Source organism: Podarcis muralis, chromosome 7 (assembly GCF_964188315.1).
Source record: "Podarcis muralis chromosome 7, rPodMur119.hap1.1, whole genome shotgun sequence".
NCBI lineage: Eukaryota > Metazoa > Chordata > Lepidosauria > Squamata > Lacertidae > Podarcis > Podarcis muralis.
In genome coordinates this window covers 10950888-10966874 of record NC_135661.1, presented here as the reverse complement: position 1 = coordinate 10966874, position 15987 = coordinate 10950888, and the positions used below count along the sequence as shown (strand labels likewise).

Here is a 15987-nt window from a genome sequence, read left to right as displayed (position 1 = left end):
GTAATAAAGCAATTCGTTCAGGACAGCAGGTGCAAATGCTTTTATTGAAAGTAACTCTCAATCCAAACAAAGTAGCAAAGTCACAAACTTTCCATGTAAATAGCAACATTATGAAAGCGGCGAGGGTAATCTGCGACCGGAGGGGTTTTTTTGCAAGCGAATCGCATGCACAAGGGCGCCCTCTGCAGGTGGAGCAAAGCAAGTTCCCAAGCAAATTTGGACAGAAAATGAATTTACTGTATGCTCTTCCCATTTCCTGGCCAGGGCTAACCGACAGTCAACTAATGAGGCCAAGCAAAGGTCACTGAAGGCGGTTTAGGTTCATCCTGTCCCACAAGGGGAGCACAGCCTTGTATGAGAGGCCATAGAGGTCTTCCACCCTACATCTTAGATAGGTCTCTGGTGGGAGAAGCAGGAATGGGAGGTTGGAGCCTGTGGGCTTAACTGAGGACCCACCAACCCTTTACGATATACCATATTTTTCGCTCTATAAGATGCACCAGACCACAAGAACGCACCTAGTTTTTGGACGAGGAAAACAAGAAAAATAATAATTCTGAATCTCAGAAGCCAGAACAACAAGAGGGATCGCTGCGCAGCAAAAGCAGCGATCCCTCTGGCTGTTCTGGCTTCTGGGATAGCTGCGCAGCCTGCATTGGCTCCATAAGACGCACATACATTTCCCCTTACTTTTTAGGAGGGAAAAAGTGGGTCTTATAGAGCAAAAAATACGGTATACGATATCTGTATTGCCATTGTCCCATACAGAACAATGAAATTGGAAATCTACATAAAACATCCAAAACCCCCTAAAAACTCTGAAACCCCATTTTAAAATACAATATACTATAGAGACTCCTTATGCTGCATTTAGAACCAGAATTGCATTTGTGTAGAAACTGTTTCTCAGGCGGCTAGTCCTGGTCTTTATAATCCTATACCTTCTTCCAGAGGGCAGAAGCTGAGAGAGATCATTTCCGGGGTGTGTACTATCCTACGCTATCTCTGAAGCTTTCTTATGGCACCTGACAGCATAGATTTGATCTAATAATTTGAGCACTGAGCAAGAGGGGGGTGTCCAGCTCATGTCCCACAAGAACTGAATGTACAGTTCGGAATGTGCCATGGGATATTCCGGGAAGTCCTGGTTTTCTATTATTTATTACATTGATATCTCACCTTTTCTGCCCATGGCCCTCAAGGTGGTGTATGCGCCTCGCCTCTCCCCTCGCTCATTTAGTCCCCACAACAACCCTGTGAGGTAGGTTAGGCTGAGAGGCAGTGACTGGCCCCCAAAGTGAGCCGCATGGTTGAGTGGGGATTCGAACCCTGGTCTCCCAGGTGATTCCAGTCGGACACTGAAATCACTGCACCATTCCAGCTCTCTTTGGCCGATGGGTCTGTGTGGAAACTTCAAACCAGAAGACTTGAAAGGTGTTTTCCTAAGTGTGCTACCCACTGAGCTCTTTAAGGTAAGCTCTGCTGAAAACAGCATCCTAGGTGCCTCATTTGAAGGGCCAGCGTTGGGGTATTCTTAGAGAAGAAGAAGGGTTTGGATTTGATATCCCGCTTTATCACTACCCGAAGAAGTCTCAAAGCGGCTAACATTCTCCTTTCCCTTCCTCTCCCACAACAAACACTCTGTGAGGTGAGTGGGGCTGAGAGACTTCAGAGAAGTGTGACTAGCCCAAGGTTACCCAGCAGCTGCATGTGGAGCAGCGGAGAGGCGAACCCAGTTCACCAGATTACGAGACTACCGCTCTTAACCACTACACCACACTGGCTCTCGCCACATTGGCTAGAAGAGGTTGCTTTCATTTTCCTCTGGAGCTGCCTTCCCCAACCTGGTGCCCTCCAAATGTTTTGGACCACAAGTCCCACCAGCCCCAGGGATCATGGCCATGTGGTGCTGAGGGTCCCAAAGCTCCTTGAGGGCAGCAGGATTTGAGTGAGGCTAGTGCAAAGGAAAATGCGCTCGGCCGAACCTCCCCAGGATTGAAGTCTTGGGACAACCAGGACCGGAGAAGGAGGACGGCACCGTCAATTGCCCTCCTCTTCCAAGTGATAGCTAACTCTTTCTCCTGGATCTTGCCTCTTCTCAGATCAGCTGCCTGCAAGGAGGCAATAACCCATAACAATCTAATTCCTTCCAGTAGCACCTTAAAGACCAACTAAGTTAGTTCTTGGTATGAGCTTTCGTGTGCATGCACACTTCTTCAGATACAAGCTTCAGATATGAGCTTTCGTATGCATGCACACTTCTTCAGATGGTATCTGAAGAAGTGTACATGCACACGAAAGCTCATACCAAGAACTAACTTAGTTGGTCTTTAAGGTGCTACTGGAAGGAATTTTTTTGTTTTGACTATGGCAGACCAACACGGCTACCTATCTGCAACCATAACAATCTATTATTCACCACTTCCTGAAACTCTACAGCTGTCACATTGGGTTAGTGTAAATTGGGCAGCTATCATTTATTTAAGTGCTTTCCCATTTTTGCTTGTGTCCAACCAGACGTGAGATGAGGAGCTTGGGGGAAATCTCCAGCTTCTTTCTGAATTCTTCTCTCTCTCTCTCTCCTACCCCACATGCAGAGGCATCCCTCCCATATGTGAGGCAGTGGGTCTGGATGCTAATTATGCCAGGCAGCATTGGCAAGAGCAAGTTGGGCTTTCAGCTGTGCAGATAAGAGCAAGAAGAGAGAGGGGAGCCCTGGGCCCTGAAAGGGAGAGAGCTGGCACCTGGGCATGTTGGTGTGGCCACTGAAATTCATAACTGCACCAATGAACCTTTAATCTAGGGGGCTCACACCCCCCCCCACGCTCAGGACTGCCTTTGTGCTCCCACCTTGAGGTATTAATGATAGGCATAAACTCAGGACGGATGAATCTGTCAGTATTGGTTTCCCATATTTAATCTGAAGTTCAGTTCTCCCCATTTCTACATCAGTTTTCAGCCTTTGAAATTATTTTTTTAAGGGGGCCTCACGAAATCTCATCACTGTTTTAATGGGCATTTCACCATATACACACAATTTTAATGCAATTTTGCTCAATACACACATCATTTCAAGCAATTTCTCTTAATGTAATGCATTCTTGTATGTTATTTGCGCCAAAAAAAGCAAAAAAAAAAAAAAAAAAGCAGAGATATCACCTTGCCAACAAAGGTCCGTATAGTTAAAGCTATGGTTTTCCCAGTAGTGATGTATGGAAGTGAGAGCTGGACCTTAAAGAAGGCTGATCGCCGAAGAATTGATGCTTTTGAATTATGGTGCTGGAGGAGACTCTTGAGAGTCCCATGGACTGCAAGAAGATCAAACCTCTCCATTCTGAAGGAAATCAGCCCTGAGTGCTCACTGGAAGGACAGATCCTGAAGCTGAATACTTTGGTCACCTCATGAGAAGAAAAGACTCCCTGGAAAAGACCCTGATGTTGGGAAAGATGGAGGGCACAAGGAGAAGGGGACGACAGAGGACAAGATGGTTGGATAGTGTTCTCGAAGCTACCAGCATGAGTTTGACCAAGCTGCGGGAGGCAGTGGAAGACAGGAGTGCCTGGCGTGCTCTGGTCCAGGGGGTCACGAAGAGTCGGACACGACTAAACGACTAAACAACAACAAGGCATTTTTAACGCGCCTTTTCTCCTAAGCCACAGATATATATTTCTGTGTGCACATCTTGGCTGGAGAATTTCCTTGCAAACTTCAGAGAATTGCAGATTTCAAAGGCTGTTTTGGATTCTGTGTGAACTGAGCCGGTTCCTATTCAAATGCAGAGTGAAACAGATTTCTTCCCCCACCCCCAGCAGAAACCCAGGAAGCCACTTTCCTGCCTTTGTGCCCCTCAATAATGTCCAAAACCACCATAGGTCAAATCTCTTACAGAATTAGCTGTGTGATCCCTCCTGAAGCAAAAACCCAGAAAGCCACCTGAGGTTGAGCTCTGTGCAAGGGGATCCCAGGGGAAGCAGCATTCTTGAAATTCTCCGGAGAGCTGAAGCGCTTCCAGCATGCACCTGCAAGGCATAAGAAAGTACCAGTAAAACAGTCCTGTAGAGTCAGGCCAATGGCCCATCTATTCCACCCTCCTGTTTTCACAGCCGCAAACCGGATGCCCATTATGGGAAGCCCGCAAGCAGGATTCGAACTCAAGAGCCCTCGGCTCTCTTATGGTTTCCAGCAACGGGCAAGTCCCAACTGATACATGTACATGTGCTTAGCTTTTTTTTTAAAAAAAGATTTTTTATTGATACAACAAGAAAAAAGAAGGGGGGAAAAACCACAAATACCAAATTACATACAGGAATAACTATAAACACATAATTTTCTTAGCAAACAATATAACATATATTGGTCTTAACACGAAAGACCCGACCTCCTGTCTATTCCATATTTCGATTTCATAATACTTGTTGCCAATAAACACTTTTATCCTAATTAAACTTCTTCTTAATATATCTAATTTTGTATCTACCTTGCAACTATTACTGAAGTTCCTCGAATGCTCCAACAGAATTTAAACTACTATATTTATTTTTCAGATATTCTTTGAAAACCTCCCATTTTGAAACAAATTCCTGTTTTGATTTATTCTTTATTTTTTCTGATAGACCATCTAATTCGGCATATTCTGTTAGCTTTTGGATCCAATCTTGTATAGAGGGGATTTCATTACTCTTCCATTTTGTAGCGATCAGAACTCTTGCTGCCGCCGTCGCATATAAAAAGATACCCTTCCTCTTTTGTGGAATATCCAAATCTGTTATTCCCAGGAGGTAGATCTTTAGCATTTTTAGCAATTCTGCATGGATACTCTCCCAGAATATCTGTATTTTCCTACATATCCACCAGATATCCATCAGCTTAGCTTGTGGGCCCATAGACTAGTGAGCATATGGAGGGGGCGGGGTATGTTTGCTGTGCTGTGCCAAAATCTGTCCTCCAATTTCTAGGGAGTTTTCAACCCCTGCGAAAGAGGCTTCCATTTTCTACATATGTTTCCAGGTACAATTCAAAGTGTTGTTGCTGACCTTTATAGCCCTAAATGGCCTCAGCCCTGTATACCTGAAGGAGAGTCTCCATCCCCATCGTTCTGCCCGGACGCTGAGGTCCAGCTCTGAGGGCCTTCTGGTGGTTCCCTCACTGTGAGAAGTGAGGTTACATCAGATGTCAAGGAGATAAGTAACTATACAACCTTAGAAGATGTCTGAAGGCAGCCCTGTACAGTGGTACCTTGGTTCTCGAACTTAATCCGTTCCAGGAGTCCGATCGACTCCCGAAAGCGTTCGAAAACCAAGGCTCAGCTTCCAATTGGCTGCAGGAACTTCCTGCACTCAAGTGGAAGCCGTGTCGGCTTCTGAAAAGTGTTCACAAACCAGAACACTGACTTCTGGGTTTGCGGTGTTTGGGAGCCAAGCGATTCGAGTACCAAGGTACCACTTGAATAGGGATTTTTAAAAATGTTTAATGTCTTATTATGTTTTTGTATGGGACGCGGGTGGCGCTGTGGGTTAAACCACAGAGCCTAGGACTTGCCGATCAGAAGGTCGGCAGTTCGAATCCCCGTGACGGGGTGAGCTCCTATTGCTCAGTCCCTGCTCCTGCCAACCTAGCAGTTCGAAAGCACATCAAAGTGCAAGTAGATAAATAGGTACCACTCCGGAGGGAAGGTAAACGGCGTTACCGTGCGCTGCTCTGGTTAGCCAGGAGCGACTTAGTCATGCTGGCCACATGACCCAGAAGCTGTACGCCGGCTCCCTCGGCCAGTAAAGCGAGATGAGCGCTGCAACCCCAGAGTCAGCCATGACTGGACCTAATGGTCAGGGGTCCCTTTACCTTTACCTATGTTTTTGTATACAGTGGTACCTCGGGTTACAGACGCTTCAGGTTACAGACACTTCAGGTTACAGACTCCGCTAACCCAGAAATAGTACCTCGGGTTAAGAACTTTGCTTCAGGATGAGAACAGAAATTGCGCGGTGGCGGCGGCAGCGGGAGGCCCCATTAGCTAAAGTGGTGCTTCAGAACGGACCTCCGGAACGAATTAAGTACCGTATTTTTTGCACCATAACACTCGCTTTTTTCCTCCTAAAAAGTAAGGGGAAATGTCTGTGCGTGTTATGGAGGGAATGCCTATGGGTGGCATGCCTACGGATTTTCCTCCTCTAAAAACTACGTGCGTGTTATGGTCAGGTGCGTGTTATAGAGCGAAAAATACGGTACTTAACCCAAGGTACTACAGTATGCTGAAAGCAGCACAGAGTGACTGGAGCAACCCAAGTCTACAATTCTATGATTCTTACGTTGCCAAGGTTGGGGTATTATTATTATTATTATTATTTTAAATTTGTATACTATCCTATACTCACAGGTCTCGGGTGTATGAGAGTTTCCATCCTCTATCCGGCTGCAGCCTTCCCTGGTGCCTACATTTCCTGATCCAAAACACGCCCACAAGAAGGCAGGCAAGGAGGTGGACAAAGCACAGGCCATGGGTGGGATCATTTATAGGACAACGGAAGGGACGCTCACAGTTTCTGGGCTGACACAGAAACGAGAGAAGCTTGACCCCAAACCCTGCACCCCTCACTCAAGATTTTCACTGACATTTTCTCTCCCCTTGGATCAGTTTCCTTTCTTGTTGTTATGTACTGAGTTGAATAGGATCCAAAAGGCATCAGCCTGATTGGTCCTAGAACAATAGGATCCAGAATGCAGCAGTCTGATTGGTCCTAGAACAATAGGATCCAGAATGCAGCAGTCTGATTGGTCCTAGAACAATAGGATCCAGAATGCAGCAGTCTGATTGGTCCTAGAACAATAGGATTCAGAATGCAGCAGTCTGATTGGTCCTAGAACAATAGGATTCAGAATGCAGCAGTCTGATTGGTCCACAGCAGCCACCCAATCCAGCTCCAGGTGGAAGTGAATCTGCAACCTGATTGGCCTTCAGGAGAATCCCGGAATACGCCAATCACGTGGGGCCCATTGTGTAAATAATGTATATAAAGCAGACAGTCTGGGGGAACTTCCATTCCTCCTCACCACTATGAGCTGAATAAAGAGCATGAAATCCACTCTCGACTCTGAGTATATTTCACTTGTTAACAGAGAAATGGTTAAAAAACGGGAAAGGGTCAGAGAAATTTGCCGCACAGCAGTTGTGTGTCTCAGTGGAAGCTGTTAGGCCATGAAGTTATAACTCCTCCTCAATTTCTGAGCATCTCTAATCCACACCTTTCTTCATCACTCACCTCACTAAGTCTGAAAGACTGAAACGTGACTGCAGAGGATGTTAAATGTGGTGCCCAGGATGGAGCGATCAACCAGAGTTGTCAGAAATGCCTCCTTCTCCCTCAGAGAAGTCTAGAAGACAGGAGAGGTTATTTTGTATTTCATGAATAAATGTACTCTTTTTGGTGGTTGCTAAAAAAATAAAAGGGACGCGGGTGGCGCTGTGGGTAAAACCTCAGCGCCTAGGGCTTGCCGATCGCATGGTCGGCGGTTTGAATCCCCGCGGCGGGGTGAGCTCCCGTCGTTCGGTCCCAGCTCCTGCCCACCTAGCAGTTCGAAAGCACCCCTAAGTGCAAGTAGATAAATAGGTACTGCTTTATAGCGGGAAGGTAAACGGCATTTCCATGTGCAGCACTGGTGCTGGCTCGCCAGTGGCAGCTTCGTCACGCTGGCCACGTGACCCGGAAGTGTCTTCAGACGGCGCCGGCTCCCAGCCTCTTGAGCGAGATGAGCGTGCAACCCTAGAGTCGGTCACGACTGGCCCGTACAGGCAGGGGTACCTTTACCTTTTACTAAAAAAATTCCTGTTTCGACAAGCACACCCAGATGCTTAGAAAGTTGAGGTAATGCTAATCTGTTTTAGTATTTAAACTTTTTTTTTTTGAAAAATAATTCTTATTAGTATGACGTTAACATATGAGAGTGCTGGAGGTGAAATAGTTAAACAGGTTACACAATCAGAACCCAGGGGGGTGGAGTCAGAGGGACTATAAAAGGGGGGAGTTCGTTGGGAGTTGGGTGGTTGGTTGGAGTGGGAGTGAATTGGGATAGAGTCTGTGGGGAGGTTGAGTTAGTGTAGCGAAATAAGCTGCGTCAGGAACATTTAGGAGCTAGGAAGACAAGTAAATATAAGAGAGGTGGTTTAGTGAGTGAGAGCAGGTAGCGGAAGTTATAGGTCTGGATAGGCATAATTGACCGATACTGTTTATGAAACCACACGCTTGTTAAACTGCAATAAATAAACAGAAGTTTATGTTCCAATTTAACCCTGACTGGACTCAGTATTGTACCAGGTAGGGCCTGGGTGGTGGCAGCGAGAAATAAAGTGGTGGCACAGGGATCAATTGACGGTGAAATGTCCGGGGAACCCTGTGTGATCGCCACAGGAAGTGCCACATAGAGCGCACTGCAGTTGTCCAGTCTTGAAGTCACCAGTAGATAAACTACTGCAGCTGTTTTGCCGTCCTTCGTAAGAAGAGTCCCGTGGAAGAAGAAGTGAGCGCGTCTATGACTCCACCACTGTCTGCTCATCATCTGCCTACCGTGCATTTGCCACCCTCAACCCACAAAGGCTTTTGGATGAGGAGGTCTAAGAGCTCCTAACCCAGCGGTGGCTGGTGCTCCTTGGAACTAATGGGGCGAAAGGCAGGGAGGCCAGCAGCAGGTGGCGCTAGAGCCAACGACTGGCAAAGCAGACTCCTCCCACTTCTGTCCACACACCCCTCCTCTTCCCTGTTGAGTTCTACAAAGGGCTACACTGAAGCAAAGGAAATGGACAGACAGGTCTACCCCCCTGGCCTGATTGTCAGTTAGGGGGAAGCGAGTAAGGGATGGCTGAGTTTTGTGGGGCAGGGCCCCCCTTGCCCAAATGGAGCAGCCGCTGCTCTTCAAACCACTTCCGCCTTCAGAAGGTTCCTGCCCTCACCTGGAATTCCTTGAGGATCATGTCCAGGCCTTGGATGTTCTCCTTGTCCATCTTGGTGACATAGCAGGCGTGTCCGGGCCAAGGTTTGTAGCCAATCAGCAACTGGGAGCAGACAGAGCAGGTGCTTTCAGTTATATGTCATTACCCAGTGTAATACCTTTGATATTCTGCAGTATGTACACAGTCAGATGCCAAGGCAGGGGGGAAGTGGACGAGAAAAGCTTTTCTCCCTCTCTCATAGCACTAGAATTTGCGGGCGTCCAATGAAACTGGATGATGGAAGTTTCAGGACAGGTAAAAGAAAGTCCTTCTTAGCGCAAAGTTAAACTATGGAACTCCCTCCCACAGGAAGAGGCTCTTCATGAGGCTGGAGGAACATCACCCAGCTATTGTTTTATTGATTGATTGATATAATGCAGGGGTCCCCAAACTAAGGCCCGTGGGCCGGGTAAGGCCCAAGGGACTCATTTATCCGGCCCGCAGCGACCCCTGCCACCCGCTCTTACCGGCGCTGCGCTGCACGGCTGCCCACTTCCAGGTCGGAGGAGCACTGGAAATAGCTTGTGCGCATGCGTTATTTGTGCATGCGCAAGTGTTATTTCTGGTGCACATCCGGGTCGGAGGAGGCCCATGCACATGCGCACAAGCTATTTCCTGTGCTCCTCCGACCCAGAAGTGCGTCAGAAATAGCATATGGGCGCTCGCTCCCCTGCCCTTTGGCCCACCATGCGATTTGCGCTGGAGACACTGGCCCGAGGCGCTGTTAGTTTGCTGACCCCTGATCTAATATGCTGTAAACCGCTTTGAGATTTTTATTAAAAATATAAAGCGGTATTGGGGGGGAGAGAGGATGCTGGATTAGATGGGCCATTGGCCTGATCCAGCATCCCAGGCATCCCCAGCCTGCGGCCCTCCAGATATTTTGGTCTACAACCCCATGATCCCTAGCTAGCAGGACCAATGGTCAGGGATGATGGGAATTGTAGTCCAAAACATCTGGAGGGCCGAAGGTTGGGGATGCTTGTCTTAGGTTCATATACCAGTTTGGCTACAGATGGCATGGAAATGGGTGTGCTCTTTTTTGGGGGTAAAAATTGAGGTGTTGGTTGTACTCACACCTTGATAAAAATACTGTGGATGCTAGGTCAAAATGACTACCATGGACAGCAAAAAGGGTGTTTGTGTGTGTGCCAGTACTCTGTACCAATGTGTCCTGCCACCCAAAAAAAAGAAAGAAAGAAAAAGGCAATGTCTGAAAGGAAGGTGGCTTCGTTTTCTAGGTCAGCTCAGACTGTAAAATCCCTCTGTGCTAAAGCTAAAAGTTGCCAGGTAAAACTCTCCTTAAAATTCTCTTACATGAATTTGCGAATCTGGCTCCTACCCAGCCTGGGTTGGCCCTATCATTGGGCAAAGTGAGGTGATGGCTTCAGGCAGCAAATGCTGTGGGATGACCAAATGCTGGTGCTCGACTTTTGAGCATTCAGGAGCAAAGTATAAACAGCCTGATGCGGCGGAAGTCGGCTATGCCCTGGTGCAGTGTAGATGTGGCACAACTCACTTGCCAGTTGCCCCTCACCTTGCTAAAGTCATAAATGACTGTGGCTGGGTCGTTAGTCTGGTCCTTGACATAGAACGTGGCCGCTTCTTCCATATTGACAGAGAGGTTCAGCTGCGAGTCTCCTCCTTCCAGGCCCTCGATGGTCATCTGCAAAACCTGCAAGTGATGGAGTGTGTTAACAAGAGGTGCCTTGTCCTCCCTTCTTTCCAGCATCCTGTAGCAACGATTACTCCCAGGAGTAGCATCCCCTGCCTTGCTGCGGGCCCCAATCCTTAGCAAACTCACTGACCAAGGGCCTAGACTTCCGTAGCTAAAAGATTACGATCCATGCCCAAAAGCTGGAAGTATCATCAAACTTGGAGAACCCCACAGTTTGCGGAGGTATGATCCCCTCCCTGGTGGGTAGGAACTAAGCATGCTTAGCGGACACTAAATTTTCACTGCTGGTTGGAGGACAGGCAGGCAGAAAACCAGGGGAGGATATGTAATGGAATATCCTGGAAAAGGTCATGGCGGGCTGGAGCCTCGAACAGGAACACATCACACCGCAACATTTTGTCCTAAGCTCCGCTCATTTCACACCTTTCCTAATCCTGATCTTGTTGGCACTACAGCCTAGAACAGGCATAGGCAAACTTGGCCCTCCAGATGTTTTGGGAGGACTACAATTCCCATCATCCCTGACCACTGGGTCCTTCTAGTTAGGGATGATGGGAGTTGTAGTCCCCAAACATCTGGAGGGCTGTGTTTGCCTATGCCTGGCCTAGAACCACAGAATTGTAGAGTTTAACCCCTGTAAACCTTCACCACCTCTGAACGTCGGCCATGCTGGCTGGTGTCCCGCAACACCTGCCCTAAACGTCCCATGGCATCCTCGCTCTGCTCACCGCCTCCGTGTGCGCCTGGGTGACGTACAGGCCCATCAGGAGAGCCCCCACGATGATCACCACAATGAGGACGACGATCACCACGATGATCAGGAGCCTCTTGATGTGCACGGGGCAGCTGGGCATCTTGGGCAGGTGGAGCAGGAGCCTGGGCAGGCAGCAGCACCAGCGGCAGCAGCAGGCACAGCTGGGGGGGCAGCAGCTGGGGCAGCAGTTGGGGCAGCAGCCGCAGCAGGTGGGGCAGGAGCCGCAGCAGTCGCAGCAGTCGCAGCAGCCGCAACAGGGGCAGCCCACAAACTCCGGGTCCAGGGCATGGTAGTCCTTGCAGGGGTAAAGAGAAGTGGGTGTGATACAGGCAGAGACTTGTTTTCAGGTGCTTCACAAATTCCAAATAAATGCCAACTTGGGTTGGAGTGTGGGTCAGTCTAGACCAGGGGTCAGCAAACTTTTTCAGCAGGGGGCCGCTCCACTGTCCCTCAGACCTTGTGGGGGGCCGGACTATATTTTTGGGGGCGGAAATGAAAGAATTTCTATGCCCCACAAATAACCCAGAGATGCATTTTAAATAAAAGGACACATTCTACTCATGTAAAAACACACTGATTCCCGGACCGTCTGCAGGCCGGATTGAGAAGGTGATTGGGCCGGATCCGGCCCCCGGGCCTTAGTTTGCCTACCCATGCCATGAAACTACATCGTCATAAGACCTGAGTGGTACTTTTTAACCTTGCTAGGCCTGTATCGTTTTATCTTAAAAGCATTTCCTCCTGTGAACAGATGCCAATTTTATGTTTCGATTCATATATTCCAGTCTTCTTTATATGCCCATAAAGGTTGATTGTTTGATTGAACATAACAGCTTATGTTAACCACTAAGGAAGAAAATAACACAATAAAATTCAAAACAGCAACGATTAGTTGCACATTTATTCAAAAGCTTGTGAAACTGGTTTATTGTAAGACAATATGACCATAGGTGGAAATTTGAGGGTCTTCATCAGCATCCCTAAAGAATGAGCCAGGTTGTGTGTGTGTGTGAGGGGGGGGGATGATCTGGGAGCAGGCTGGGAACTGGCATCACAGAGCACCGGTTGTTCTGTACTGGATCCACGGCTGAGGCTAAAGGAGATGCAAGATCTGTTTGGGTGTGAATGTCTTCTGTTCAAGAAGATCTACCCACCGTGGAAGAATGGCAGATGAAGATGATAGACTATATGGGACTGGCAGAAATGACTGGCAGAATCCGAGACCAGGGAAGAGAGACGGCGGAGGAAGATTGGAAGAAATTTAAGGACTATCTTAAGAAACATTGTAAAATTATTGAATGTTAGAACGATGTTGATTTAGAAATTAAGGGGTTTTCAGCTGTAATGATCATGAAATTAAGAAAAGAAGGGTCAAAAATTAAATAGAAATTAGGGGAGGGATTTGCTGAATTGAATTAATTTGAGTTTGGAATACAGAAAGGCGAGTTACGAGGTGGTTGGGAAAGTAGGTTTTTACAAATACAAGGGTTTGAAATTATACATGTTGTTGCATGTGTTTTTTATGTTTGTATTTTTGCTTTTTTATGTTTTCTGTTTTTTCTATTTTAAATAAATTTTTTTAAAAAAACACCTTAATAAATATCTTCTTAAAAAAAAAAAAAGAATGTCTTCTGTTCAGATATAAATGAAACCATATATTCTAAAGGCACCACAGTCTTTGCCTGACCTTAATTCCAAGGAAGCTAAACCTGGGTAAGCACCTGGAAACCCTGGATTGTCTCACCGCTGAGAGATTGGAGTGGCACGTCACAGTATTGAAAGTGGGATTGTGTGTGACCACCCAGGGAGCATCATGAACACAAATCATCATGACTGTGAAATGAAAAGGATGTCTGGAGGCTCCCTGGTAGAAATGGGTGAAAGAGATACGAGATATTGCAACACAGTTTCGCACAATCCTCAGCCAAGATTTCCTGAGTCCCTAGCACAGGGGTCTGCAACCCGCGGCTCCGGAGCCGCATGTGGCTCTTTTACACCTTTGCTGCGGCTCCGGGGCGGATACTAGCAAGGGGAGGAGGCGCATTGTGCGCCCCGACACTCCCCACTGTGGCGGGCGCTGTACTGGCTGTGACGTGGCATGGGGGCAGTGCGTGCGTTAGTCACGCACCGTCCCGACGTCACCTTCCCGGTTTTGCGGCTCCCAGTTTTTTCCCCTTCGGAAACGGGTCCAAGTGGCTCTTTTTGTCTTAAAGGTTGCAGACCCCTGCCCTAGCAGCACAAACCTGTACATGCAGACAGAGAAGCAAGTCCCAGTGAGTTCAGTGGGGATTATTCTCTTGTAAGTGGGTGCAACTAACACTTATAACACGCAGGAACGCAAAGACTGACCTGAAGTTGTCTTTGTTTTCTTGGTTGCTCAAGCTGCACTACTGCTTATTTAAAAAGGTACCCTGAAGTCTGTAGTAACTGCAGTGTAGATCACAGAACTAGAGTTGGAAAGGACCCCAAGAGTCATCTAGTCTGACCCCTCGCAATGCAGGAAATCCCAGCTAAAGAATCCCTGACAGGTGGCCATTCAGCCTCTGCTTAAAAACCTTCAGTGAAGATCATGAAAGGAAAAGAACCTGCAGAACTCCTTACCTGGACTAAGATTGCCAGATTTTTTTCAATGAAAAAAATACATACATACATACATACATACATACATACATACTACATGTTTGGGACGTTGATGCTGCAGCGATGGCGGTGGCAGAGGGGGGGTTGCCGCCTTGACCTCAACTGCCATGTTTTCTCTTCCTCCGAGGCTTCTATCTCCTTTCTCCATGAGCCTGGGCAGCCCCTGAGTTGTTAGTTCTTCAGTGGTGGAGGTGGGGAAGTGGTGCGCAGTGGGTCAGGCATGGAAGGCGGAGAAGGAGGGCCGAGAGCAGTGGTGGTGAGGCCATTGGAGCATCCCCAATCCCATTCCTACTTGCGTGCAAGCAGGAGGGGGCAGGGATCCCTCAACTGGGAAGGGAGGCTTCCCATTGCCTAACTGAGAGATCCCTGCCCCCTCCTGCTTGCACGCAAGTAGGAATTGGGAGGCTGCTCCGATAGGCAGCATGAAGCCTCCCTTCACAGCTTAGTTGCTGGGGTCAGGGAAGGTGGAGGCAGCCCGGAAACTGCATCTTAGAGCCCTTGAACCACCATCATATGGGGACTTCTGAGCAGCTCCTGAAGCCAACCAGAGCCAACTGCTCTGGGCTGCTGAGACTGCCGCTGCTGTGTTTCCCGGGGACATTAGATGAAATCCGGGGACATTCCGGGGATGGAATTTGTCCGGGGACTTATTCGCAAATCCGGGGACTGTCCCCGGGAAACTGGGATGTCTGGTAACCCTAACCTAGACTGAAAAAAGACATGTGGACTTCCGGAGGAATACAACACTTTAGACATCCAGATACGATTATACTTACCTGTATAACATTGTGGAGTCAACTTCCACAGGAGGTTGTGGACTCACCTTCATTGCAGGTTATTAAGCAGAGGTTTTTGGGATGGCCACCTGTCATGGATGCTTTAGCTGAGGTTCCTGCATTGCAGAGGGTTGGACTGGAGAACCCCTTTGAGTCCCCTTTGAATTCTACACTTCTATGATTGATTGATTGATTGATTGATTGATTGATTGATTGATTGATTCATTGATTGATTGATTGATTGATTCATTCATACATAGACATCTCAGTACTGACTTTCCCACTGTATGTTAGTTTTTGTTGTTGTTTTTAAAATGTGATACGTGGTTTCATTTATCTTGCAAAACCCAATAAAAATATAAATAGGTAGCATCTCCAATGACGTATTTAGTCCTCGGTCTTGATTAGATACCTTTTTGCAGCTGCCTAGATAAACGTATACATTTAAATTAGGATTGGTGGAATGTTCTTATTGTTTCTATCGCTGTTGCCCTCTTGTTACATTTGCAGCTTAAGAAATAAAGTAGTTGTTTTGAAGAATGCAGATAATAATAAACATGATACCACGCGTATGCAACAGTCTACAGAGTGCTAAAAATCAGAATATTTATTTTCGGAACATACATAATAAGGAAGGAAGGAAGGAAGGAAGGAAGGAAGGAAGGAAGGAAGGAAGGAAGGACTCCCATCTTAATGCAGGGAGGCACTCACCACTGCTGGTGCTCGGAGCAGAGCTTCTTGCGTGACAATTTCCATAGTCTCCTTGATTTCCATAGCCTGACTGTCTGCAGTCCCTGCTTCCAGCCTGCTCTCTGAAGGGAGCATGTCAGATATATATAGAGAGAGAGAGAGATATGTGGCAGCCTAGAGGGGCAGTGACCCAGGTGGGCTGTGAGTCCTCCAGGCTGCTGACCTGGCTGAAAGCCAGACCTTCCCTTGGCTTTTCGGGTGTGAGAACCTAGTTCTCCACCAGCAGCCCTTCATACTTCAAAGCCATGTTCCACGGAAGTGGTCAGGGAGGTCCTTGCCACCTCAGAGGACCCTTGTCCCCAGGAACAGAGCCCTTGTGGTTTAGAGAACTGCAAACATTGGTCTCCTGAGGACTTAAGTGAGGTCCTTATGATGGGGCCACCCTGTCCTCATGACGAACATATCTAC

The 15987-nt window shown here is 47.6% G+C and overlaps 1 protein-coding gene across 1 annotated transcript; it reads right to left on the bottom strand.

The window, feature by feature from the left end:
• Positions 1-2529: 2529 nt before the first annotated feature.
• LOC114602976 (surfactant protein C-like) lies at positions 2530-15624 on the bottom strand. Its single transcript, XM_077932603.1, has 6 exons — positions 15541-15624; positions 11388-11708; positions 10519-10656; positions 8943-9044; positions 7258-7369; positions 2530-4020 (listed from the first exon to the last, which is right to left on the bottom strand). Exons 1-5 carry the CDS (start codon positions 15601-15603, stop codon positions 7262-7264), a joined length of 732 nt encoding a protein of 243 aa, XP_077788729.1. The 5' UTR covers positions 15604-15624; the 3' UTR covers positions 2530-4020; positions 7258-7261.
• Between the last annotated feature and the right edge of the window lie 363 nt (positions 15625-15987).